Source organism: Anoplopoma fimbria, chromosome 23, assembly GCF_027596085.1.
Source record: "Anoplopoma fimbria isolate UVic2021 breed Golden Eagle Sablefish chromosome 23, Afim_UVic_2022, whole genome shotgun sequence".
Taxonomy (NCBI): domain Eukaryota; kingdom Metazoa; phylum Chordata; class Actinopteri; order Perciformes; family Anoplopomatidae; genus Anoplopoma; species Anoplopoma fimbria.
In genome coordinates, this window is record NC_072471.1 from 14,297,310 (window position 1) to 14,324,333 (window position 27,024).

The 27,024-nt window shown below is 39.4% G+C and overlaps 2 protein-coding genes across 2 annotated transcripts; both read left to right on the forward strand.

Annotated features, from left to right (window-relative positions):
- The first annotated feature begins 4,155 nt into the window (after positions 1-4,155).
- On the forward strand, positions 4,156-9,938 carry pyroxd1 (pyridine nucleotide-disulphide oxidoreductase domain 1). Its single transcript, XM_054624763.1, has 13 exons — positions 4,156-4,491; positions 4,623-4,703; positions 4,966-5,085; positions 5,595-5,723; positions 6,224-6,297; positions 6,519-6,715; positions 6,832-6,929; positions 7,105-7,207; positions 7,317-7,432; positions 7,946-8,068; positions 8,676-8,813; positions 9,014-9,103; positions 9,704-9,938. Exons 1-13 carry the CDS (start codon positions 4,414-4,416, stop codon positions 9,860-9,862), a joined length of 1,506 nt encoding a protein of 501 aa, XP_054480738.1. The 5' UTR covers positions 4,156-4,413; the 3' UTR covers positions 9,863-9,938.
- Positions 9,939-12,188: 2,250 nt separating this feature from the next.
- On the forward strand, positions 12,189-26,476 carry etnk1 (ethanolamine kinase 1). Its single transcript, XM_054624392.1, has 8 exons — positions 12,189-12,511; positions 13,910-14,169; positions 14,527-14,667; positions 17,556-17,698; positions 22,137-22,220; positions 22,320-22,480; positions 23,372-23,445; positions 23,678-26,476. Exons 1-8 carry the CDS (start codon positions 12,365-12,367, stop codon positions 23,748-23,750), a joined length of 1,083 nt encoding a protein of 360 aa, XP_054480367.1. The 5' UTR covers positions 12,189-12,364; the 3' UTR covers positions 23,751-26,476.
- The last annotated feature ends 548 nt before the right edge of the window (positions 26,477-27,024 follow it).

Below are 27,024 nucleotides of genomic sequence, written 5' to 3' on the forward strand. Positions count from 1 at the left end.
TGGCGACTGAGGATCCTCCCAGCGCTCTGATGATGTAACCACAAATCTTATGTAACAATGATTGTGAGAATGACGTGACTAAAGGTGACACTGATGGTGATTACGAACAGAGTTTTCCTGTTTATTTGATAAACTTTAAGAAACAGTGCCTTTAATTTAAAACATGAAAGTCAATATATGTTCTTTCTTTTTCTGACTTTGTGCGTGTCGTGGCTCTGTTAATGCTGTTCCATTCTGGCATGATGTGACTATAACAATATGTCAAAGTGAATGACAAAACAATAAATAAAAGAAAGCAGATGTAAAGCCATATGAAATAAATGTTGATTTTGATAACAAAATTGTGAAAATATATATTTTTCAATCATCATGCGTTTAAAGCCATATCATTACATATTAAAGCAAATGCATGCAGGAGCTATGAGCTGTTAGTACTCCTACGTGTATTACATTTCAGTATCCAGCTCCTGATTTATTTCATCATGTTTCCCTGAAAGTAAGACATCAGAGTAGATCAGCTGCATTAAAAAGATGTTATAAAGTCATGTGCTGGGCGTTGCCACAGGTAACATGGGAGGAATGCCTTTCTCCCTATACGGTGATTTAATGTTAACCTATAGACCATGGCATGTCTGAGTAATTGCCTGGTAACAGGGAGGCCTTAGAGAGTGTATACACCAAATGCCTTTTAGGCCCCCCACTGTCATTTGGTGAACTGCTAGACTAAACCTACTGAATCCAGTTGTTAGTTTGTTTTGTTACAAATTAAACCTCTGCTTTTATGCAATCTTATGTCATCTTTTAGCAAAATATTTTCAAGGAATAGTTCAACATATATAATAATATAATATAATAAATATGCAGTTTGTACCAAGGGCCAGTTAGCTCAGCTTGGATGTAGTTCAGAAACAACTAGCTATTTATTTTTTCGGGCCAAGCCAAGAAATGGTCCAACAGATAACCCCATTAAAGTGGCAATATTTCATTTTTTACACTTAACACACCACTGTACCAAGTGCAACTTTCAACACGATGGACAGCCCCTCAGCAGATGAAAAGTTCAAATCTACCAAAACATTTATTATACGTTTATTTAAAAACTGTATGATATCACTTGTAAACACAGAAGACAATGATTGCATTTGTGTAATACAACACAATTATTTTTCTCTCTGCAGCAAAGGCTGCCGGCTAATTAGCTGATTGTGACAGCTATTGCATACTGCTTTCTGGCTGTCTTAATACAATTTTTTATATCGGCATTACCACCTTGTGCCACCAAAAATGTACCCTAGCAGTGTGTGCATAACACAGGATTTCAGTTGCAGGGGTGATTTATGAAGGAAGGATGAGCCTCCTCGAACTCTAGATAAGACAGACTACTCTGTCAGAAGGAGCCCCAAACATCATAGCAACAGCATGGACAACGACACACTGATTGATTGACACATACAGACAAATCAGTGCTGAATTCAGACGTGTGTTGCATTTTTCAGGTTTTTATATAGGGCAAGATAAAAAAGAAGATGATAAACGTCTACGTAAGCACTGAAAACAAGTATGATAATATCATTATTGTAGTAATCGTGGTAAAATCAGAGACAATACAGTGTTTTACAGATATTAACTTTGCTAAGCTAACAGTTACTCCTGGCAGTAGAAGAATAAAGACAAGAAAGCAAATAAGAAAAATGTCATACTATTGCTCTAAGTTAACTTTGAGGAAAAAAAAAATCCTGAATGAAATATCTCCTAAATGACTTTTGTCAACAACAAACTAAGTTATGAGTTGATAAATCTCTGTTTGTGGAATTAGATATCAGTGATAATTCTATGTTGTTTTTTCACCTCATATCATCTTAATGTTGGCTTGTGCAAAGGTGTGGTAAAATACACATTTCCAATACAGTGGACAATAAAGTTTGCATTGTATTGTGATTAATGTTCATTTCGACAGCAAATTGTTCAGAATTTTTTTTATTTTGTTGAAATATATAACATGCTTGTATGTATTTGTACTTCTAGTTAATAAAAACCCTTACCATTTACAGCCCAATAAATATGGTCAGGTTAATTAACTGTGATCCCATGACGTGATCAATAATGGAGGCTGTCAACCTCCATTATTCCGGGCTCCCCCTTATAAAACTCAACTTCAGTCTTTTTTACATGCATTGTACTGCAACTATCTAATCGATGCATTGTTATTTTAACAATGCATAGATTAAATACTTTAATGTGGCATTTGGTTGGCTTTTAAAGTAATGTCAAAATTGCTTGATTCATTTTCAAAGCAGAATGGTTTCAATAATATAGTCAAGGGCCCCACAGCATATTTAAATGCATCCACAAAAACATCTACTTCCTTCATATATATATATATATATATATATATATATATATATATATATATATATATATATATATATGCAGCCAGTGCTTTTACATCATAAAAAACACCATTTGTCCAAATTCCTATATATTTGTGATCACAGTACTGTATTCCATATAGTCATGTGTTGTCTTTCCGTAGGGGTTATTCAGGGTATCGTAATGAAAAACAAGAGGGGAGCTATGACGCACAGCATTAACCTGCGTTTGATTACCAGTGACCCAATCATCTCAGACACTGACATCAATACTCCCATGCATGGTTAACACAGGCATAAAAGGTTTTTCAAAAATAGAACAAGTGCCGGCTTTAGCTGATGAATCCAAAAACAATGCAGCCATTATCCGCCACCCTGACAGAGAATGGGGATCGTGTCAAGATCTGTCGATTACTTCATGTAAAATCACAAATGGCACTGTACTTCAACTGTTATCTGCTGGTGAGTTGTTTATCACTGCAGTAATGGCGGTGGATGAATGTTTTGATGGAATTTTAGATCTGATTCATTAAAGTGACTACATTAATCTCTGACATTAAAGACACGATTGTGATCCAAATATAAACAAGAGGGTTTCTCTATACCACTAAAATTTAAAACAAAGGACTGTAGCCTGCTCCTACTGCTTAATTGATTTACATGTGTTTTATTGCAGGCACTAGAACTAGAAAACAAATAAATCAACATAAGGTAACATTTTCTGATTCTAGCAATAATACCCTTTTTTGCCAAATGATTCGCTAAAAGACTGGATATACTGCTCTGAATATGGAGCAATTTATGCATTCAGTATATTTAACTTTTACCGTATGTTCGTCCATAACACTGTGTAAGGGAGAGACACTGAAAGCTGTTAAATGAATCTTGTTTATTCCTACTTAGCCATTGAAGGTGATTCTAATTTTAATTTGTGGTATCAAAATTTGTCTTTACTTTCAACAATTGTTGACAAACGCACAAAATGCTTATGCAAATTATGAGTAGGTGGATTTAGCTATAGGGTAAAGAAAAATAATTGGGTTTTTAATCTCTCATACTGTAAAGTAGGTCTAAGTAGATTGAGTATATGGGGACATAACTGACCCTTATATATCTAGCACTGCAGCTATGTGAAAAAAGTCATTAAAATATTTGGTTTGCCCACGAACAAAACTTTGAATATATAATTAGGTATCACATATTCCTGCAAATAGAAATTAAATGCATGGTTGGAAGGGAAGCTCCGTTTGTTTTTGTTGAAGAAGTTAAACAAACAAATCTTTTTCAAATCATTTCTATATCATTTTGAATTGATTTACCTTAATCTGTTAGAACCTTTCCACAGCAGACATTTTCACTTATTAAAGTAGGGAAAGCACAGGTGTTACTAGTTCCATGGTCTTGTTCTGTTTGAATGTCCCAGTAAGCCATGACAGTGTAACAGGGAGCCATTCCAAATACTCTAGCACGATCCTGAAACTAAACCAGTTATATGGAATCCAGCCATTATACATTTTTGCTAAAACATTCCTGTTATCCTGTATGTCTTTAAATGTGATAAAGACATGCATATTAAATGTTTCCACTTTCCACAGTGGAAAGTTGAAACAGTCGATCATACAACAACTTCACACCTCGATTAAAATATTTTTTTCACATACGTATATTTATATGTAATGTAGCTAGTATGAGATATTCCTGCTTCCATAACCATTTGGTTTTGCACAAACGCATGTCAAAGCGCGTCCCTCAGTTTGTGCGCTTGGAAAACTTCCCTGCTGCTTGCCGTAGTTATTTGTAAACACGGAAGTTACGTTCCCTCTACGCTCTGTTGTCATGTGCTAAAGGAAATTTTGGTCAGCTAGCTATCACCCAAGAATTTTCTTGGAGCATTTAAATACAACAACCTATTACCAGTTGGGTATTAAATGTTTGTCAACGTGTCCATCCAGAGAGAACAAACATAAAGCCACCATTTTGTCTGAAAATGCAAAGAGAGCTAGTGTTAGCCCTATACCGTTAGCTTGGCAATTTTCTGTAAGGAATGGCAGACAGAAAAGAGAAAACATTTAGGTTTGTGATCGTGGGAGGTGGCATCGCGGGTGTGACATGTGTTGAGCAGGTGACAATTAATTGTTTAGTAACACGTAAGGTCGACACAGTACATCTATGAACCTAGCTAGGTGCATAGGCTGTTCTTCAGTAATGCATGTCCTATATCTACTAAACATTAACCTTCATTTTCATTGACAGCTGTCATCCCAGATTCCATCAGCTGACGTGGCTCTGATTACAGCAGGTCCCCATATCAAGGCAGTGACCAACTATAAACAGGTCAGGAGGATGATGATGATGATGATGATGATGGTGGTGGAATTTAGGGGAAACTTCATACATACACATATTGTGCACTAAAAGCTGACAGGGTTTGTTTCCCACGTGATCTCATACAATCAATGAATGTACGTTTATCAGATATTAAAACTTATTTCGTTTTTTATGGACATATCCTGGTTCGTATTATGTCAAACACCTGTCCTTCTACACAATTTGCACTTGATAATGTGTACCTATTTATTTTGTTCTCCATGGCAAGGTGTCCAAGACACTGGAAGAGTTCGATGTTGAGGAGCGACCAACCAGTGTTTTGGAGGAGAAGTTTCCCAATCTTACTGTCATCCACTCTCCTGTGAAATCAGTTCACACACAATCACATGTAAGTAGCTGTTTTGCAGAGTGTAATAGAAACAGATAGATCTTGATAGTGTGCGTTAATACAATCATTTTGTATTTTATGTTTTGCTGGCTTAAGATAACATGTTTTTGGTTTGGTATCCTCGATTTATCAAGAAATGGTGACAGCTAGTAATATTTGTATGTAATTAACAACTGTAACTAATAAGCCAACCATGCTGTAATTCCCCAGTAGCTGTTTACTGATTATAATTTTATAATTCCAATACAATTCAAGCTGATTTCCTGCAACATATCTCAACAAAGGCTTTTTGGTGACTATTATCTGTGTACTATTGCCACCTTGTGGACATGCATTTACAGCAAGTGATCAAAGAAAAGTATAATAGGACTGTGATAAGAGTATGAGTTATATGTCCAAACACGAGTGTGTGAAAAGGAACACTTCTTTACTTAAGTGCGAAAATAAAAACTAAACTCAAAGCTTGATGGGAAAGTTAATCTCTACTCTTTTTTCCTTTCTATTTGCAGTCTGTGGAAACCACAGACGGCCGGGTATTTGGTTATGAGAAGCTGTGTATCTGCAGCGGGGGAAGACCCAAGCTCCTAACCTACGACAACCCTTATGTCCTAGGGATACGGGACACAGACAGTGCCCAGGTACCACACCTTCACTCTGGGTGTTTGCATTGTTATTGACACAAAGGTCTGAAATTCCTTAAGACACTGAAGAAATAAGTAACAAGAAGTAGTTTGTTCAAAGAGAAAGAACACCATTTAGCTATATATATATACAAATGTGTGCTATGTGCCATTTACTTCCTTCCCCTTTATTCCTGTAAATGTGTTGTTTCTGCTAAGGTACAGTAAATTCCAAGCATTGGGCCTTGGCTCTGTGTGTAAAAGTACATCCTGTAACATTTCAACAAATGTAGCTGCTCCAATTTCTTGTTGCCTTTGTTTAAAGCATGTAGGTATTAACAGAATGTATATATATTAACAGTTCTCTAATTTGAATGTAGAAGTTGTCTAGAAATGTCCTTAAAATCTGAAAAAAGTGAAACCAACTTGACTGAAAACATAACCTCCTCTGTCGGGGGTTAAAAAACCCCAAAAACATGTGTTGATTTTAAACAGTTTTCCATGTTTTTGTGTGTCAGGATCTTCAGAAGCAGTTATCCAAAGCAAAAAGAATTGTAGTTGTTGGCAACGGTGGGATTGCCCTGGAATTAGTGTAAGTAAACTTTAACCAAAATACTGAAACAAAAGTTTCATGTTTTACTATTTAGGACAATGTGTGATTGGGTTCCTATGTCTCGGTCATATTTATTATAATTAAAATGTTTACGTTTTTCCAACTGAAAAGCATTGAGCCCTTCATAAAACGTTACCACCATGTTCAGAGATTATTCATGCTGTCCAGTCACTCAGTGTTTTTGAACATCTTCACTATAGGTATGAAGTGGAAGGCTGCGAGGTGATCTGGGCTGTTAAGGATAAAGCCATAGGAAACACCTTTTTTGACGCCGGGGCAGCACAGTTCCTCATTCCGTCACTGGCGGTGGACAAACCAGAAAGAGATGCTCCCTGTAGGAGACCTCGCTATACCACAGAGAAACCAGAACCAGGAGCATCCCAGACCTTCACAGCAGGTCTTCATATTAGGGTTTTTCCAATGTCTTACACCTACATTTCCGCTTTTTCTATTCTGATACAGTAGCATCTGTCCCAAGTTGATACGGTTCTTGTTTTTTTGTGGAATTTCCAGATAAAAATGCACGAAGGCTTGGTTCTGGTCCCACAGAGGCTGGCAGTGCCCTCGGTCCAGACTGGCATGAGGGAATAGTTCTACGAGGAGCAGAGCAGGTGAGATAGTTTGTTTGCTTTGTTACTGAGAGCCTCTGTACCAGTCCTCAAGCATGGAGGTCAGCTTGGGAAGTCTATTTGTGTAGATACTACTGTATGCATGTCTTGAACTTCTGTTATGTTAAACCCTGCTCCTCTCCTCCTGGCTCACCTCTCTCTGCTCGCATGTCCTCAGGTGTCCCGCAGAGTTTCGTTGGAATACCAGTGTGAGGTGGAAAAGATATTCACCTCCGCGGAGTTGCTCAATTCCCCTCAGCAAACACTCAAACCTGAGAATGGTGAGAACTAGACCAGCTGCTTGTATTTGACCTGTGACTCATCCTTTTCCCGCTCCCTTTTTTTTTTTACCTCCAACTTTTCACCCCTTGAGCTTTTCTCTCTTCACAGAAGGATCATGGCCAGTTTACATCCAGCTGACAAATGGTAAAACATTTGGCTGTGATTTTGTTGTCAGTGCCACCGGTGTCGTGCCAAACACCGAGCCATTTCTCCACGGCAACAATGTAAGTAAACTCACCCAAATAAAACACAAATCATATTTGCTTGGGGGTATCTTTGTAGTTTTCAATGAGATTCCAGTAATTCTTGTTGTTTCTTATTCATCATATGGTCACACAAATGACCAACAAGTAGGAAAAGCACATCAAGTGGCAAATAAGGACTATGTATCAATGACAACGTCTTTGAAAGAATTGTGAAGGCAGGCTTGTGTAAAGGAGAAATTAGCTCTCTTGTACTCTTTTAATTGCTTCAACACTACAATTCTGAATCTTCTTGTACACAGCCTGAGGTTATGTTGGGTATTAAGGCCTCTAGATATCACTAGAAGGACAGATCAGCTTTCATTAATTCAATAGCCGTTATAGGGCAAGAATCTGGTGTTGAATTCACTTTGGAAAACCTTTTCCCATGTAGACCCACCTTAACAAAATGATGTTACTTTGTTTCTCCAATATGTGAACATAAAGTATTAATTTTATATTGGTTCGTAATTTTTTTGGGTTTTACTTATTTAGTTTGCACTGGCAGACGATGGCGGCCTGCAGGTAGACGACCACATGATGACATCAGAGCCAGATGTGTATGCTGCAGGAGACATGTGCACTGCATGCTGGGAACACAGCGCCCTGTGGCAGCAGGTAAACTAACTGACAAATCATTGCATGACCAATTGTGTTATTCCTCAGACTTTGCATCTTCAGAAACTACAGTGTATAGGATAGTGCCTGATTGCAAGTTATCAAAAGCAACTTAACTGATTTTTAATCAGTCATTAAACACATTAAAACTTTCACTAGAGTTGAAGGACAAACCTGATATCCTTGATATAAGTTAATGAGTAATTTACACATAGACTGTACTTAAATTTACAGAAGGATAGCATTGAAAATGGATATTTAAACATTGTGAACATATACAATATTATTTTGGCCTGTAAAAAAGGACAGGTTTTCTAAAAATTAGTCGGTTAAGGCAATCAAGAAAACAGGCTTGTTTCAGTCCTATGGCACTGGTGGGAGAGCTGATCGAGTACATTTCATCAGGGTTTTAAAATAGTCCATATGCTAAAAAACCAAGGTAGATGCTAGAACTTACCCATCGACCGTGATTAGCTTTAGGCATGAGGAGTGAGATTAGGGAGCAGATAAGAAGTTGTAGCTGTGGCCACAATCTAGCATCTGCCAAAAAAACTGTGTTACACTTCCACTATAGATTTGAATCTCATAGTGTGTGTGCTGTGTGCAGATGCGTTTGTGGACTCAGGCCCGTCAGATGGGCTGGTACGCCGGCCGCTGCATGGCGGCACACGTCCTGTCAGAACCAATAGAACTGGACTTCTGCTTCGAACTCTTCTCACACATTACCAAATTCTTCAACTACAAGGTGCGTGACATTTTAGTGCAGGGGGGATAAAGTTGTTTAAATAATAACTAATATGTTAATCATCTACTGCTCAAATTATAACCCATTACTTTCAAGACCCTTCAAGGTTCATTTCACAGTGCTATTTCAATTATTATCTAGCTCAAAACTCAGTCACACTGTGCATTTAAACAACTTCCTCTCTGCTGGTCATTCCACAGGTGGTCCTGCTGGGGAAGTTTAATGGGCAGGGGCTGGGACCAGACCAGGAGCTGCTGGTACGCTGTACCAAAGGCCAGGAGTATGTCAAGGTGGGACTGACGACAAAGTCAACGCACTCACGCTCTTGTGTGTTATTGTGTCCAGTATTTTTTAGCAGCGCCACAATACTTCCTGTGTGGCTCACTTACCAATAACAATTCACTTACATCAAAAAAGGATTTACTTTATACACAAATGAATGCTTGTTATGTAACCAGTATCAAAATCACATGTTGGGTGATGCGATTACAGCGCATGCCATATAACCACCATGGCCCGGTTTTGATCATGCCTTGCATGTCACACCCCCCTCTCTCTGTCTGTCTCTCTCTCTCTAATCTTTTCTTAACTGTCCTCTGTCATATAAATTAGAAAATGCCCCAAAAATAATGATAAAAATCACAAGTTGCTTGGTTGACATTCTTGTTGTAGCCAATGGCATTTGGAAAAAAAAGAAACCACTGTTTTTCTGCGGGTTTGATTTAATGCTGCCAATGAGCCAGAAGCAAAACAGAATCAGCTGGTTATTAGTTAAAAATGTAAAGGGACAACATCTGTGGATTTCGTCAGAATAATTTCATCCACCACCGGAGAGTTTATCAAGTCTACCATCCGATCTCACACGATTTACCCCTGTGTGTCTGTTCCAGGTCGTTCTCAGTGGAGGTAGGATGGTGGGAGCTGTGCTGATTGGGGAAACAGACCTGGAAGAGACCTTTGAGAACCTGATCCTCAACCAGATGGATCTGACCCCGTACAGAGATGAGCTGCTCAACCCCAACATTGATATCGAGGACTACTTTGACTGAGCATGAGGGGTTTGATTCAGCAACTTGTTGATCCTGAAGAAAGCCATGAGAAGGAAATGATCATTCTGTCATTTCCATTTTTAAAAAAAAAATGTATTGTCAATGACAAGAACCAACAAGAATGAAGTAGCAATTATCTTGGTTCTTATCAAGAAACTTGTAAATTAAAGAATGTATTTTTCCTTTGAAATAAATAATTTTCAAAACCAAGTGTACTTAACAAGCACTTGAGTGTTAAGTCTAGAAAAGGCTTTTTCATTTAGTCTTAGCATTAATGCAAATATATCATAAACTTATATGAGAAATAGATGCAGGTAAGAGACACTGACACTTTTTACTCAGAATAATGGGATATGTTCAGCAATACAGGGTGGTAAAGAAAGATAATCCTTTTGTTGCTATGTTGTCTCAGTGATTCTTGATCAAATTTCTATCTAAATAGCAACTACGGCTCCTCCTGTGCCTCAGCCGGCGTTATAACAATAGACATTATCAGTCTTGCATAATGCTGTCTATTGTTCCTTGGACATGTTGCTCTTGGAGATGTTGCTATTTGTAAACCCCCTGAAAATCCACTTTTAAAAGGACAAGAACTTTAGAAGTAAAATGGAAAGAGTAATCTCTACATGGAAAATGTAGATTATCATAAGAAGTCAAATTGCAATTTCCACTTGTGAGTTAACCTGTAGGTTTGTGTTTTATACCGTAGATGTGTGTTTTTTTGGGTCAGTGGTTCACCAACAGGAACCTGCCCACAACCTGCCCACATTTAGCTACTACCATTGGTTGATAAAGGTTACTATGGCAACCTTGTGCTTCACTCATTGAGCCTTAAGTGAAACGAGTAAAAATCTATGTGTGTAAGGCAACAATACTTGTGTAATAAGCTTAGTAGTGAGGGGGATACAGGGGCGTGTTCCAGTTCTTTTCCCTAATTTACAACTTTAGAAATAAGTGTCCAAAGGAAGAGACTGTTGACATAAGGGCAATAAACGTGGAAAAAAAGCACTGCTTTCCCTATAGAGCTACTGATAAGGTATCCCTGTGTAAGATGACACCCTCTACTTAACTCAACTGGAGCTGCCAAGTAGAAATGACTGACTGATTGCACTGGACAGCTCTACCAAGTGTAAGTGTTGTGTGTGTGTGTGAGAGCAGGGCATTGTTTACAAGGTGAGACAACACTGCCCATGGTGACACATGCATCAAGATAAAATTCAAATCTCTGATGGAAATGGAGGGCAGGAAAATTGGTGCAATGCGATCCCCTATGTTTTACAAAGTATGTCACCAAGCAACGGGGCTGATCTAGCATGAATTGGATGACAGCCTGGAACAGACATTACATGCTCAAACTGGCTTATGGTCAGGATGGAAAAACCCCAGTGGTGTCAACATTGATAAAATGTATATTTAGACTTATATATTTAGAGGGACTGAGCCTGGGGGTTTAAGGGGAGTGTTTACTCAGACTTTTTTTAAATATAGGTCGCAGTAGTAATGCAAGTTGCTGGCCCTAAGTCCTTGTTGCAAAACAAATATTGGTGTTAATTGTTCATGACATGCAGTAACTCTATATCCTTATAATAAATAATGTACATGAACTCATAGATATAGACAGCAGAAACAAGATGGAAGTTGACATGATGAGACCACAAAAAAGGCTCGATTTCTCTCCTTATACTGTCTGTTATTAAGTAAATATCTATACAATTAATATATATATATATATATTAGGTTTTAGTTGTGAAATGTAATGAGGAATAAGACAATTTGGTATAGCTTTAACGCAGCTGGTTATAATGTTTCCAACATCCACTAATGAAAACTGAATTACATTCTGTTTCCACGTCCTCGTGTTTTCTTTACACCTAACCCCTAACCTGGGTGGGTGTGTTAATGAGATTCAAAAGGCGGATTACTTTGAGTTAAATGGGTTTACCCCCTCTCTGTGTTCGACATCAGGCCTTCCCAGCTCTGACATTTAAAACGCTCAGACTGGACACAAAGCTCATTTCATTCAAGTAGATTGCGGATGTGACGTCAGAAGCGTAGTGTCTTACAGGTGTACGCTTGTATGTATCCACCGGGACCGAGCGACTCCAAGTTTGAATCGTATTTTTGACTTTGTAACCCTTATTATGTTAGTCTATATTCGCAACGGAACTTTAATGTATCTAATACGTTTTTGTGTGCTGTTAATATCAACATTACGTTGCGTATTTATGTGTTTAACGATTAAGCTCCGCCGCCGGTGCAAGCCGACTCCTAAACAAGCGCTCCTAGTGAGTCATTCGACTACCAGCATGCATCAGAGGAACTTTTTCTTCTTCTGGTGGGTGGTGTTTGTTGAGAGGCGTTGCCGCACACCGACTACGTGCTAACGCTGCTCCACACATATCCGCCGCTCCTCGCATATTGTCATACATTGCGCATTTAGCCCCTGCTAACAGCACAGTGATCGTCAGAGCTAAGAGATATTACAAGAAATAAAGACTTAGCATGGCCAACTACATCCACGTACCCGAAGAGGCTCCGGCGGTGCCCAGGATAGACGTGACAGTGGACGAGAGCGACTACAGATCCGGTGCGTTGAAGCTGATCAAGGAGCTGAGACCGAACTGGAAGCCATCCGAGGTCAAACTGAAGGTGCTTTTTTTTTTTTTTTATGTAATTTTAAACATTGGTATCTTTAGTTTGCATGGTATGACATGACTCAACCCACCCCCATCCATTTGCATATATATATATATATATATATATATATACAGCGTTAATTCACATTTGCAAAAAACCGGTGCAAGCCAGCAACGTGGTCCAGTGAAAAACTCAAGTCAGCTAACAGTATGACACACGACACCAGCTGTTATAATGAAACATTTAGCAGCTGAAATGCAGGAAACATTTCACTCTGAAATAGCTGTTGCTGGCTGGATCATTTAGGTACTGCGGTCATTTCTCCGCCTCCGGGTTTAATGGTTTGCCTTTTCAAATAGCATCTGCGTCACTTCAGGATAGCATCTAACATGGGGAGTTTTCTGCCTGCTTTTCGCGCAGCCTGTAAAACCATAACCTGCTCATCAGACTGTCTCCGTCGAAGTGGTTACATTTAACATAAGGCACCAAGTAGCAATTGTATACAGAGAGTAAAGGAGTAGGTGTACTTTGCAGCTAAACTCACATTTGTCATCATGCTGCGACCCATTGACAGAGTTTCTGTAATGTATGAGAAGAGATGAGAGGCTCTACTCTGTATTGAGTGTACATGGTCTGTTCTTGTTAACTTAGAAACACAGATGACAAATAGAGCATGACCACAGGCTACTTTGGATCACTTCGTGTTATCCTATAAGTGCCCTCTTTTGATCTGACAAATCGAGATAAAGTAGCAAACAAAAAAGGGAACATTATACATTACATGATTCTAGAGATGCCTGGTGAGACATAAGGTCAGCATTAAATCCTGTGCATACATGTAACCCAGAACGTGAGGTATTCTTCTTTTCCATGGATCAGACTGGGGGTGTGGCTCCTCTTGGTAAACACAGTGAGGAATGGAGCTGGTCACATGCTTCGCAACCCTTGCTTATAGTCATCAATGAGAGAGAAGTGGGAACTCAGCAAATGCCTGCCATAGCCTCCTCATGCCAAATAAAATTCCAGACCTGTTTTTCTCAGTCAATGCCTTATCTGGTGAACAATTAGGGCTGGTATGTTGACATCCCCCACCTCTCCCCCCCAAAAAACGTCCCAGCTTCACAGCAGTGGCAGTTCAGCTTGACTCAACCCAGACATGCCCTAATTTTCCGACACTACACTCATTCCTCTTCTCTCCTTTTTTGATGCTTGCTAGATTCGTCTCAGAACTTATGTAATACACAAAACAACGTAGGTTTTTATGGTACTTATATGGTATAATGTGGAGGATGGTCCTACTGTTGTCTAACGTCAAGTAGGCGTCAAGCCAGATTTCTGAAGTACAGGATCATTTAGGATTTCTCCCCTGATTCACCTGTTCTCCACTCTTTTCTCTATTTCTCTCCGCAGTTTTTCACAGACGGGATAACGAATAAGCTGCTGGGTTGCTACGTGGGTGCGGTAGTTCAAGATGTGGTTCTGGTCCGTATTTATGGCAACAAAACAGAATTGTTGGTTGACCGGGAAAATGAAGTGAAAAGTTTCAGAGTACTACACGCAAACCGCTGTGCGCCGCACCTATACTGCACCTTCAACAACGGCCTTTGCTATGAATTTCTCCAAGGAACTGCCCTGGAGCCTGAGCACATTCGCAGCCAACCTGTCTTTAGGTAAAACGAGTTTTCCTTTGTATTCAACAAAGCATATTGTAACCTTTTTCTACCACCCTGTGGCTAACTGAGCAGGCTTGACAGACTGTCACAGTCATACATACCGACACAACCACATACATGCACATGTTGTTGGTGTACCTTAACAACACTATTTTGAAAACAGATTTGTTTGTGTAACCTGATTCTTCTTACAATTTTTGTTTCTTTACTTTTTTATAGGAATATTTGCCTTTGCATGGATTAAAATGTTTCTATAAATTTCACAACTAAATTGTTAGACTGCAGCCCATTCACATGTTGATGCTTGCTGCTCTAATTCAAACCTTCCCATTTTCTGTCTTTTCTACCTTGCAGTCTCATTGCCAGGCAGCTGGCCAAGTACCATGCCATCCATGCCCACAATGGCTGGGTGCCCCAGTCTGACCTGTGGCTGAAGATGGGCAAGTACTTTGCTCTCATCCCCAAGTACTTCAAGGACCCTGAGCGAAATGCCAGGTGAGGCCATGTAGAAGATGGTTCTGAAATCTGACACATCTTTAAATGCTGCTGATTTGACTTTTCCCTGTTTAATTTTATATTGAAATACCTAATTCAGTCTGTTCTCACAGTCCTGGCTGAGTTGCAAAATGTGTTATACATCAGACCGGCAATACATCATCCAGAGTACGCTCTCATCAACACGCCCCCTTTTCAGAGAAAACAATCCCACGCCCTGCCTAGACTGCAAGAGTTTGCAAGAACCGAGGAAGATGATGCATGTCTCCAAGCTGAAAAGCTTTTGTGTATGGGGTTAACTGAGGCTTTCCCGCTGAGATGTGAGGCACTTAAGATGTGTGAATATTCACTGTCAGTGTGGTAAAAGGGTAAATGATGCTGGTGACAGTTTCGTTACTACTTATGGATAGCTAACATGAGCTTGAGTGGGAGGCTGCTGCAGTTAAGTCAAACAGTAAAGCATCGGCAGTCGTCCCTAACTAAATCTCAGCCTATAGATCAAACAGTTGGCTATTAACAGGTTGATTTTTCACAAACAACACTTTGCCTTATGATAGTGATTCAGTAAAATATGTATAGATGCCCAGAAAAACAATATCTCGCCACTGTGTTGGGCCATTGAACTAAATGGACAGGGAAAAGACTGAGGGTACATGATAGCTATGAACTTTCATTTATTAAGGTATCATATATGCTCAGGTTCAGGTAAGCTCTCAAAACAATAATCAAACATGTCTATAAAACAAACATGGTTTAATAAAAAATTATTAAAATATAACATGTCAAAATTACAATACACACACATTGATATCTACAGAATCTTCGGCTCCCTCTCCTACCAAAAGGGACGTGGCCTCGTCGTTTGGCAAAGTGCCTGTATGTACCAGTCTGGTATAGAACAACTGTACAGTTGAGGACTCACCAAACCGGTTATCTACAGGTTTTATTTAAGCTATACATAGAACAACAAAAAATTCACAATAGTACTTAGACTTGAATTCACACCAAATTTTAAATCCTAATTACTGAGATAAAAAAAGCAAGGACAGACCTTTTGAAAAGCGGTATACTCATTAAAAGTATAAATTGGGAATAATGAGTCACTTGAAGGAGGATATTGGCTTATTGTAATATTTTATGACCAACCCTGCATTTAAATGAACATAAAGTACAACAAAAAATAAGCCCTTTAATGAATAGATTTGAAGAATTTAAGGCATAAATATGTGATTTCTGGATCTTTTAAGACCTTTTTAAAGAAGGCTGGAAAGTAAAAAAACAGGCTCTAATCACATTGTTTGGAAACGTATGGCTTTCACTATCCTCTCTGCTACTGTAATCCTGCAAGTTCCCAGCTGTGGGACTAATAAAGGATTATCTTATCTCTTATCTTGCCTCTCCTATCTGTCCACGTGGAACTATGGCTTCCTTACCTCTGTAATAAGTTATTCATAAATCCAAACAACCCCATGTGCAATGGCACAATACAGGAGTTTCTGCTACCATATGTACAGTAGATGTCTCACATCTTTGGTTAATAACAGTTTATTTTAAAACAACAAGAAACACAAAAGCGCAGCACCCTGAAAATATGAGAAATGCTCATTAATCCTGTTCATGCTGCTGCCGTCTGGCATCACTCCCATTTCGTTGTGCAACCCTGTGTTGTAGGATGACCCTTAACAAACCTTGTAATTCTATCTTCATCTAAATACTTTACCTTAGTTACCCTGTATTCCGGGTGTGTGAGTACCAACGAAAAACAATGCAGGTGCGCTAAGTCGCATGCAAATTTAGTAATGACAATATGGCATTTTTGCACCACTGAGTCTCGATTGCTTGAACACTGTAGTTTGTAATAACAACAACCTTCATGTATGGTGACACCCAAAGTGAATCCAAAACAAACACTGACTTTTCAAGCTGTAAATTTCCTCGAACAGCACCCACACTGTTAGGGAAATGCCGGGACTTACGAAAGACTGTGCGACACCCACAGCGTCTTCGGTGTTCAACTATGTAGAAGGCAAAACGATTAACTAGGTGGAGTTCTTAGCACATGGCTTACGCCCGCAATAATTGAAGCCAGCTCTTTCCATTATGTGTTGCACAATGTTTGTTTATCGTCAGCTCGTGATCATGTCTGGTGCAACAACATTTAGCACTGCATTGTCTGACAAATAAACAAATTAACTAAACGAAAGCAAGCAACAACGGAAAAGCAATGTCTTATTTGCATATAATAAAGACATTTCCTAGAAAATAAAAATGGACAAAAATAGTTATACTGCTGTTTGCAAGTAGCATCGTTTATGAGCATTGTGTGTCAGTAATGGTGTCACCACTGTTATAATAAAACTTAATTTAATGGGCAGGAAATGTAGTTGTAAACAAGCATAAGTGAGGACTTAAGTTGAGTCACAGCATCCATTTTTTCAGTAGTAAAATTGGGAGGATTTCAGTTGACCTTTTCTTATTCTTTTAATGGAGCTTATTATTTTCAGTAATGTTCGATGTATGTTCATCGTAGGTTTGTAAATGTATTAAATATTACATAAAAAGAGAGTCTATACCCAGATCAGCTGGTCTCTTTGTGGATTAATTTATGTTGCAGCAATTGATGGCAATTAATCACTTTTCATTTTCCTCCACTTTTTCCCTCATAAGAGTATCGCAAAGTCCGTCTGTAAAATTAGTTATTAATTTCCCTCTCTTCACTTGTCATGCTTCTTATTTTCTGTTCCTATTTCTGGCCTCACCTCTATTTCTAAGTCGACTTTTAGGTTCCCCCTATTGACTTTATCTCCATCTGTCCTTCTATTAATACTTGTAATGTGCCTACCTCTATCAATAAACAGTGTTCACCCTCTTTGACTCTCCCCCTCCAGGTTGAGAATGGAGGTGCCCAGCCCACGGTGCCTCCGAGAAGAGCTGGTGTGGCTCCAGCAGAGCTTGTCTGTGCTGGGCTCCCCCGTTGTTCTCTGCCACAACGACCTTCTCTGCAAAAACATAATCTATAATGCGGAGGCAGGTGAGTATTAACTGCCATGTGTAGTCATAAACAATGCTGTGTGACTGAATTGTGTTGTAGTGTGAACTACATTGGTCTCTGCGCTCAGGTAGGATGGCATTAACTGCACTTCCTAGTCAACAACCCTAGTCACATGCTTCACTCATTGCCGGTGTTTGCATTTGGCTGCAGGCAAAGAATTAGAACGGGTCGGAAAAGACAAACCTGTTATTTGGATGGTCTGCTCTAGATGGAATCCTCATTTGAAAAAACACCACACATATTACAGTTATGTGTATCTGTCTCCAATCAATTTGTAATAAAGTAACTTATCTGGCACAGATTTTCTTAAGTCTACCAGATTCCAATTTCCCATACCTTTTTTTTAAGGTGGAGAAGTTTCTAATATCGATTTCAGTCTTTTTCTGTCGTTCTAATTCTTTGCTGAAAACTTAGGACATAAACCACTGTAATCAGCCTGAACAAACAATGCCATTGCATCATACCACATACCAAGTCTTATTTCTATTGATAGCACATGTTTTTGGTGCTTTAGCAATGTTATTTGTGATGGTATGAAGGTCAAGCAACCTGTCCTCAGCTTGCTTTTTGCACTGAGCGACTTAGATTATTCTGGTCAATGAGACTGTACGAGTCAGTGAAACTGTCCTTATCATTGTCTTTGTAGGAGAAGAATTTTGGGTTAAACTGGTCAGGACAAATGAGAGAGGGTGAAAGAAGGGAGAGTTTTTTTTGTTTTGTTTTTTTTATGTATGAGGGAGGTGGGGTGGGGGTGGTAAAGAGCTGTAAGCCCCCTCGTCGGTTTCGGCGAGGGGCGGGGCCCTTCTCACAGCTCCTTGTGTCTAGCTTTTCTCCCATAGGAATGACAGCCCGAGGCTGTGCTGCCCTGCGCCGCCCTGCCCTGGGGAGGCAATGGAGAGAGACAAACCTCACGCACAGTCGGCTTTGAGGGCCCCTCGTGTAGTCTGCCCACTGCTCTGGTTTATTCGGGATGAGTTCATGGCAGCAGTAGGAGCCCTGTACCTACCTATTACCCTCCATTGCTACTTGCTCACCGGTTTTCCCTCTGACAGTAGTGAGGCCACTTACGATGCTGGTTATTTCACAAATGTTTTTTTTTTTTATGGTTTGCACTTGCTTTAAGTCACTATGAGCACCAGCCAAATGCCTAAAGTGTAAAGCTACTTTCCGTCCATTCCATAGCATCAATAATGATAACCGGCCAGACCATATAAGTGGAAGAATATATCTGGAGATATTCAGTATTTTTCTTGTTGTCAACAAATCCCATGGAAAAAACAAACCAACATTGAATTGAACAGACTAACAAGTTTTACCTATTTATAGCGTATTTTTTGATAGCGTATTTTTCTTGGCTATAGAGCTCCATTGTTTTCCAGGAGCTGTTAAAAACACAACAGTGAACCACTCTGTTTCACTGGATAACATTTTAATGTGAACAATGTAGTTTGTTTTGAGTCCAAACCACATACTCCATACCAAATCCTCAATACATTTACCGTTGACTCATGTACGTTTTAATATTTGCGAATAACAGTGCATAACTGTTTTAGTGCTAAGCCTTTTTTTTAGATGAATGTGTTCATTCTTTACCATTTATTTCCTTCCCCACAGGCTGGAGAAGTTGGAAACTATTGAACTGACTAACACATTGTTGGTTTTGGTCTTCTAATGGGATTTTTTGACATAAACAATAATATAGAAACCATCAGCTTTATCCATTGAAGCTGAAACACGCCTCTGCAAAAATGCAAGGAAACCCCTTTGCTTGAGCACACAGAACAGAGTTTCTGGTTAATCGTAGCTCACAGACAAGTAGACGTGCACACCTGCAGAATCTCATTTTAATCTTTGGTTCTGTATATCAAACATATGCTGTAAATTAAGTAAAGATAACCTGTTTCACTGGGATGGACCAACACCCGGCATGGAACTCCCTTACAGGGAATATTCACCACCTTTTATGTGTCAAAACAGTGTTGATGGTACTGCTAATATTAAGTTTATGAATAATATAGGTCAGTTGCACAGAAATTTAAAAGGCAGTGCACAACATCCATTCATATTTACAGACTTGCAGAATCATGTTTCAGGCTTCAATAATTATAGCTGAGGGCATCTTCTGTTTGGAAGTATAATTGATTAATACTAGGAAGGAATTTCCCCAATACGTCTAGCAAAACACAACTAGTACACACCTACAGATGACAACCACAACAGTAGTCCAGGGAATTGATGCATTTCTCACCGTGGCAAATCAAGCAGTCTAAACCGTCGTTGCAAACTCAGTCTTGAAAAAGCAGGGTAGGCATGAAAACAGACTGAACAGCTACCACGCTGCTTCCTGTCACTTCTTGTAACCACTTGTCTGCCAAACGCAACTGCAGAAAAGCCACCACTTCCTGTATTGATAAAACAATAAACAGAAGTGGTGGAAGCCTAATAATCTTTCTCAGTTTTCCAAAGATACTGTTAAAGGTTTGAAAAACGATCTCAACAAGTGCTGTATTACTTTTCCTCTTTCCTTTTGTCTCTCTTTACTGTGTCTTTCAGTCTCCAGCGCAGGCTGCTTTAGTTTTCCCTTTCTCTCTCACTTTACTCAGCTGTTTGCAAAGAACAAGAAATCTGCACACATTTTTTACTCAGTCCCAAGGGCCACAAAATCTGCAACTCAGCAGCCAACAGGAAGCACATCAAAGATTCTGTCATTTGCAGAAGCTGCAGAGGTGTCACGCTATTGGGTTCACAGCGGACCAATGGGAAGGGAGCATTGGAGGGGCGTATTGTGAGAAGGGGAAGTGAGGTTGCATGTGTGATGAGGGTGGGGGGAGCAAGACAAGAAAAGGGAGTTTGGCTGCAGGGCCTGATGTTTTTCGACACTGTGCGTGGGAGCAAGAATGGATAAAAAGACAAATATGTCAGTGTGAGAGTGAGCATGTGTGGAAGATGTGTTTGCCCCAACCTTTTCATCTGCTGCACAGGGGGGGCTATAGCCACTGCCTGGAGGTGCTCAGTTGTGTCCCGCTAGGACCTACACGTCAGCTGGTAACCCACCTCAAAGTGACTTTCTCTGTAGTCCAGCACCACCTCAAAAACTAATGTTCCATATGTTAAGCCAAAGAAATTAGCCAAAACAAATCAAAACATTTAAGAGTGGACACATTTGATTTTAAAGTATTGTTCTTTAAAGTAATTATTAATTGTTAATATCTATTTTCTGTAACAACCGGGCTTGTTAAAGTAAGGGTTTGTATTTTGAGATCAATCACCACCATTTTTAGATCAATGCTTCCCTCTTTGTTCACTGGCCTACAAATGCAATCAACAACACATTCTTTGACTCTTCCTCTCCATGCATGAAACATTGGTTTTAACAATTAAAGAGACACTTTTTCAGACGTTGATGTCAAGAATTCATTTCAAGCATTTGAGCTGTTAGTCTAGAATTCTTGACTGTGGGTTGACTTCGAGAAGTATAGGACCCTCATAAAATACGTTTTAAAATTGCTCTTGAGTTTACTGACAAGTGCATTGTCTGCTGTAAGTCAACAAAGTTCTGAGAGATCATGTATCAAACAGTGTGTTGCTGTTCATTTGCTTTGTTAGCTCACTGTACTTTTCTACAAACCACTTAAATGTCTCTTTGTATTTCTACGATCTTCCTCCCTTTGTCCCACTGCTTTCTTTGCCCTGTTTTCCCTCATCTCCTCAAAACAAAACTTTGACTTGGCCATTTTCCCTTTATTCTGTGCATGTATCCAAAACAAACATTCTCTTAAAAGCCAGATGTACTGCTTGTTTCTCCTAGATTTTTGTATGCGTTCCATGTGTTGCATCACACATTTTCATCTCTGCTAATGTATCCCGGATGCCTATTTGGCAATCTTGTGGGAAAAAAAACGCTGATAAGCCGGTTACTAATACATCTAATCTGTTTACTAAGATATCATTGGAGACTGACTGCTTAACCTCCAGGAGGATGTGCAAGCTATCGCTATGGTCTTGTTAATTTGTAGTCCTAAAATTTCCCTAAATTACTTAACAGCTCAACATAACTTTTAGTTTCAATATATTAGTTGACTCTGACTTCCCTAAATCTTAAAATATAATGTATTTATCCATAAACAGCATTATAGTGCATGTGTAGAAGTCAATAGTTATTTTAAGAAGAATATCCCTTAAGTTAAATGTGTCTTCTTAATTCACTTTATTAATCTACTTTCCTCAAAATGCAAGCTCTTACTCCTTGCCACACAATCGGCAAACTAGCCGGCCACTCCAGTCAGACAGGAAGAAAGTTACAATATGAAATGAAAAAGCCTTGAAATTCTGAGTTATCAAAGGGAAAACACATCATAATCATTTTTATGCCTGCTGCCCGTGTCTCTTGTCTAAACAAACCTGCTTCTATCTCCAGGCAATGTAAAGTTCATTGACTACGAGTACGCTGGGTACAATTACCAAGCCTACGACATTGGGAATCATTTCAATGAGTTTGCCGGTGAGTGAGACTTGTGCTGCAAAAAAAAATACTGAGTATAAACAGATGTGTGTGTGAAATGGTCACTGAGTGTAAACCTTGCGTGTTCATGTGTTACAGGTCTGAACGAGGTGGATTATAGTCACTACCCTCAGCGGGCCTTTCAGCTGCAGTGGCTCCGCTCCTACCTGGAGGCCTATAAGGAGCACAAGGGCCAAAGCAACGAAGTGACAGACGGAGAGGTGGAGATCCTTTATGTCCAAGTCAACCGATTCTCCCTGGTGAGCATTTGTACTGCACTTGCATCATGAACCACATTGGATTACAGTAGAGCATATCTTCATATGGTCAAGTGTCCAGTTTCTCATAGGCCAGAGAGAATGAAGTTGCCAGAGTGCATTTAAGGCAGAAATTCCAAATTGCTGCGTGTTTATGGGTAAAAGGATTGTTCTGATTATTTTTGCGAATCTGATGTGCCTTGAGGGTAGCTGAGGCTGATCATAAACAGTTGGTAAAACAACTGGTCGAAAACTGAAAAAAAGACATCAAAGTAGTAAATTAGCACGTATACTGTATTTTCTCCGTAGTTAAATACTTAATAATTAAAATAAGTCGTAATTATGAATTAGTCTTGAAATACGTGTGGTCAAGAACATGGTCAAAGAATGAAATTGAACACCTGCGTCCTGGGGGCTTGTTCTGAGTGGATGTTCAGACCTGTTGCCAGGTGTTGGGTCAGCAAACATGGATTAAAGTGTAATGAGGGTTAAACAAAGTACAGATTGATGTGGGCAATAACCTGAGCTACCCTGCTCTGAATCTGAGAGATGGATGTTTGTTATGAGCTCGCTGATACGACCAGCATATGGGAGGTGCTCCTAATGACAACCTATAACCCCTCCAAGGCTCGGCGCTCTCCCCTGAGCCGCATTCTGCCTTGTTTAATGTCAAGAGAGAAAAGAGGGCAGTGTGGAGGATGGGCAAGGGAAGCAATTGTGTTTCTGTGCCGGCTATTTGTTGTTGTTGCCATAGGGCTTCTGCTGGCATTGTACATGCTTTAGTGTGCCGTGTTGGGTAATTCGAAACGACATTTACTTTTAGAAAGTGAGTACGTGCTAATCTTCTGTCTCTGCCATGTTCTCTTTTTTTTTTTTTTTTTTTCCTATATTAAGGCATCTCATTTCTTCTGGGGTCTCTGGGCTCTGATTCAGGCCAAGGTCTCCACCATCGACTTTGACTTCTTGGGGTATGTCCATCATGAAATAAACCATCAAGCACAATTCATCAACAGCTATTTGACTTTTCAGTTGTTTGATCATATGTTTTAGAACAAAATGTGAAGCATCCAGATTGATATCATTCATGTCATCTCAGTGCACACTGTGTCTTAACAATCTGATGTTTTTGCTCTGCTTATATGTCAAGTACAGTACATTTTTATCTTATCGCTGATGATTTCCCTTCTCTCTGTGTCTCAGATATGCAGTCCTGCGCTTCAACCAGTACTTCAAGATGAAACTGGAGGTGGCGGGGCTGAACTTACCGGAATAAAAGCCCCCAACCCCTCATCCCTTCTCTTCATTTTGCTCTTCCTCCCTTCCAATCTTCTCTGAGCCTCACATGAAGAATGCAGAGCGCCCTGTAGGTTGATGTAGGGAAGAGCCAGACTGAGAGTCTGTCATGCTCAGTGCCTACGGGTCCCCTCTCCATGTCCTGATCTCTATAGATTAAAGGGACCGAAAGCTTCTCCTTCCTCTGCTGTCACACCTTTGTTAAACCAGTAGCCCAGGTCATTAGTAATGTGGGCGAGTGTGAAGCAGAGACTCAAGACCTGCTATAATGTGAAACCCACATTGCTGAATTTTGTTTTGGTCCTTTTAATTATTCTAATATCAATCTGATATTAACATGATATCAGGGTAGTGTATTTGTCAGCTGCTTTTCTTGAAGCTCAAAACGCTACGAATAGGATGAAGGAAGAATGTCTCCTTAGTCGTATCCAACTCATAGTAACCGCCTACGGGACTGACAGGTGGCCCAAACACTAAGCTGATTGCCTGGGGATACCTTCATATGCGCATTCATGGAGAAAAAAACCTTGAGGGCCAGCCCATCTAACGACCAAATTTATGACGATATGAAAGCAATACAGAGCCTGCTTTGTTTGCTGCAGATGAAAGAAAGAAAGAATGAAATGCTAACATGGAAAGACCAGATCTGTCCCTTAAGCCTATGTGAGATGAGCCAAATCACACACAAAAAAAACAAAAAACTTGTGGCCAAGGCTTGTGACTCTTGTTTTCACCCCTATTTTCTTCAGCATACTGTTCATGGGTGGTGCGCCCGAAAAGCTGTGTAGTCTTGTTTCTGTGTAGTTTGGTGAGGGCGTCACTGTTTTGGCTTTCTGGATTCAAAGTAGAAACATCCAGTTCGAGGAGAGCGTCTTGTGTTTACGTCGAACCTCACCCTTAGGTTAAATAGTCACTGAACATCAGTGAGCAGTCTTTTGACTTAAGGGAGATTTTCACTGTAATGTACATTTGATTTTTGTTTTGTTTTTTTCTTTTTATTTCGTCTAAATCTAAACTGGGGTGAAGCCGCATCTCACTGTTATTAGAACATTCCATGTTCATAAAGCTAGATTGGAAATTTGGTTGTAGTTCACATGGTAAGTTAGCTTTGTTTGGGACTTTATTCACTGACTGTAAGATGTGCTGTTCTAAACAAGACCAAACCATTTTATTGTCTGCTCCGTGTCAGGGAACGTTTAGGAATCATCTTTAATATTACAAAACAGTACTGTTCAGTCCTAATGAAGAAAATACTTTTCTATATACTTGTAGACCAGTTTTCACTTGCATGTGTGTGTGATTTGGCCCTGCCAACAGTGGCTCGCCAACAGTGGCTCAGCAATCAGACAGATTGCTGAGCCACTGTTGGCAATCGTCATGTTAAGCGCCCAATGTTGAAGGTCTGTTGAAAAGGGGAGTTTTGGCGACAAAGAAAGTGGAGTAGGTTCGTTACCCACATCTGTGTTTAGTTAAAAACGATGTAATGAATGCCAGCTCTTACTGGGACCTGGGGAGCAAGAGCGCCATCTGATGGAGAAAGAATGATGGTAGCTGTCAGTAACTGTTCTTCATGTTAAATGCTTGTGTTTTTTTTAAAATGCGTTTTAGGAGGTCCTTTAAAAAACTGAAACAAGTTCATCTCTTGGTTACTTTAACAGGCCTACACCAAAGTGCTGACATCTGTTTTGTGCTTGTACATAATGCACACTCTATCATTTTCCATATAGCACAAAGTTAATTAGAGTTACAGTTATATAGACTTTTTATACTTTATACGATAAAGGCTGAGGTCTTTGAGAGTGTGTGGATGTTTGCTGATGGAACAGCAGATGTCTCCTGGACAAATGTAGCATATTTTAAGAAAATAAGTAAAATTCTGTGAAACAAGTTTTCTTATTCACTCCCAAAACAGTTTGCCCAGGAGCTCTCTGCTGTAATTGGTTCGCAAAGCTCTGTGAAGAGGCCATTACTGACGAGACTCGATTGTCCATGTGTCATGTTCTCAAGAGTCTGCCAGCGTGCCTGTGAAAGTTATTTTTTTTTTTTTTTTTTTTTTTTGTACATGCAGTTTTGAAGTTTGAAGGTTAACCTTTTACTTCACTACTGTCTTTAATTTAGTGTTGCTTGTTTATCATTCTGGTGAATTAAGATTGAAGAATTAATGAGTAGTTTGTGTCGGGCCTAATATGAATTTGAAAAGGATGTACATTGGCTTCTTACATATGTGAATAACTTCCATTAAAGCGTATTTGACCGTAAAAGATTTTGATAAGCAAGAGGTTTGACTTATATTTAAGTAACATGTTAAGGACCTGCGAAAACATTGTTTTCTATCTGGTTTGTTCCCTACCATGTCAGACTGCATTTACACATTATACGCATAAATTTGACTGCCACATAGTCAGGGTTTTCAAAACTGCTGAAATATTTCCTATATGCTCTATTTCCTGATAGGGACCTTCACTACTGTTTAACATTGTACAAATAAAGGCTCTTTAATTTCATTGGACACTTTAGCATATGTTTATATGTACAGTAAGCACATGTAATAATATCTTTGCTTGTTATCAAATGTGAATGAATGTATATAGGAGTTCTTTTATTTTCTAAAAGTTGGATTAAAGTGAATAGTTGCCTGGGCTAAGAGTTAAAGTAAAAAAAAAAAAAAAAAAAAATACATTTTCAATACTGAAAAATAAAGTCTATTTACCCGTATCCGTGTCTTCTTTTCATCCTTCATTTACTAAATCGAGTAGTTCATTTTTGGGCAATTTTACTAACCTGACCTGCCAGATGGTTTGTTACACAGAATCATCTTAGAAGCTGTCATTGGAAACTTTATGGAAAAGGGCAGGCACTTAAAATGACATGGTAGGTAATTTGATGGACCATCTATAAATCAAACTCTTCCTGAAGTGAGTAGGGAGCAAAGTGAAAATGTCCTTTCAATCAAGAAAAGCCTTTAGTGCCATTCTTGCTCTTCTTTCAAAGAAGAAATGCTCTCCAGTTCTGATATAGCTGCTGCTATTGCAGAATCTGCGCAAACTTCTTTGGGAGCCAACATTATTGTTTTGAACAGCAGGTGCATTGTTGTGTTGTCTTCCACTAAACTAAGCCTGTAGCTGTCAGTAACTCCTCACAGGATTCCGATTGGTCCATGCTCTGGCTTACCCGTCGCAAACGCAAGATGTCTTTTTGGTATAGTATGTCGAAAAGAGTTGAAAAAAAAGTCATAGTATGTTGATAAAATAAAA

What these genes read in the sequence shown, in the direction of transcription:
- pyroxd1 (XM_054624763.1), top strand. Translation starts at nt 4,414, where the DNA reads ATGGCAGACAGAAAAGAGAAAACATTTAGGTTTGTGATCGTGGGAGGT. An exon ending in AACACTCAAACCTGAGAATG is followed by an intron (nt 7,208 to 7,316) that starts GTGAGAACTAGA and finishes CTCTCTTCACAG; the next exon opens with AAGGATCATGGCCAGTTTAC. An exon ending in AAGGCCAGGAGTATGTCAAG is followed by an intron (nt 9,104 to 9,703) that starts GTGGGACTGACG and finishes TGTCTGTTCCAG; the next exon opens with GTCGTTCTCAGTGGAGGTAG.
- etnk1 (XM_054624392.1), top strand. Translation starts at nt 12,365, where the DNA reads ATGGCCAACTACATCCACGTACCCGAAGAGGCTCCGGCGGTGCCCAGG. An exon ending in CATCCGAGGTCAAACTGAAG is followed by an intron (nt 12,512 to 13,909) that starts GTGCTTTTTTTT and finishes TTCTCTCCGCAG; the next exon opens with TTTTTCACAGACGGGATAAC. An exon ending in AAGTCAACCGATTCTCCCTG is followed by an intron (nt 22,481 to 23,371) that starts GTGAGCATTTGT and finishes TCCTATATTAAG; the next exon opens with GCATCTCATTTCTTCTGGGG.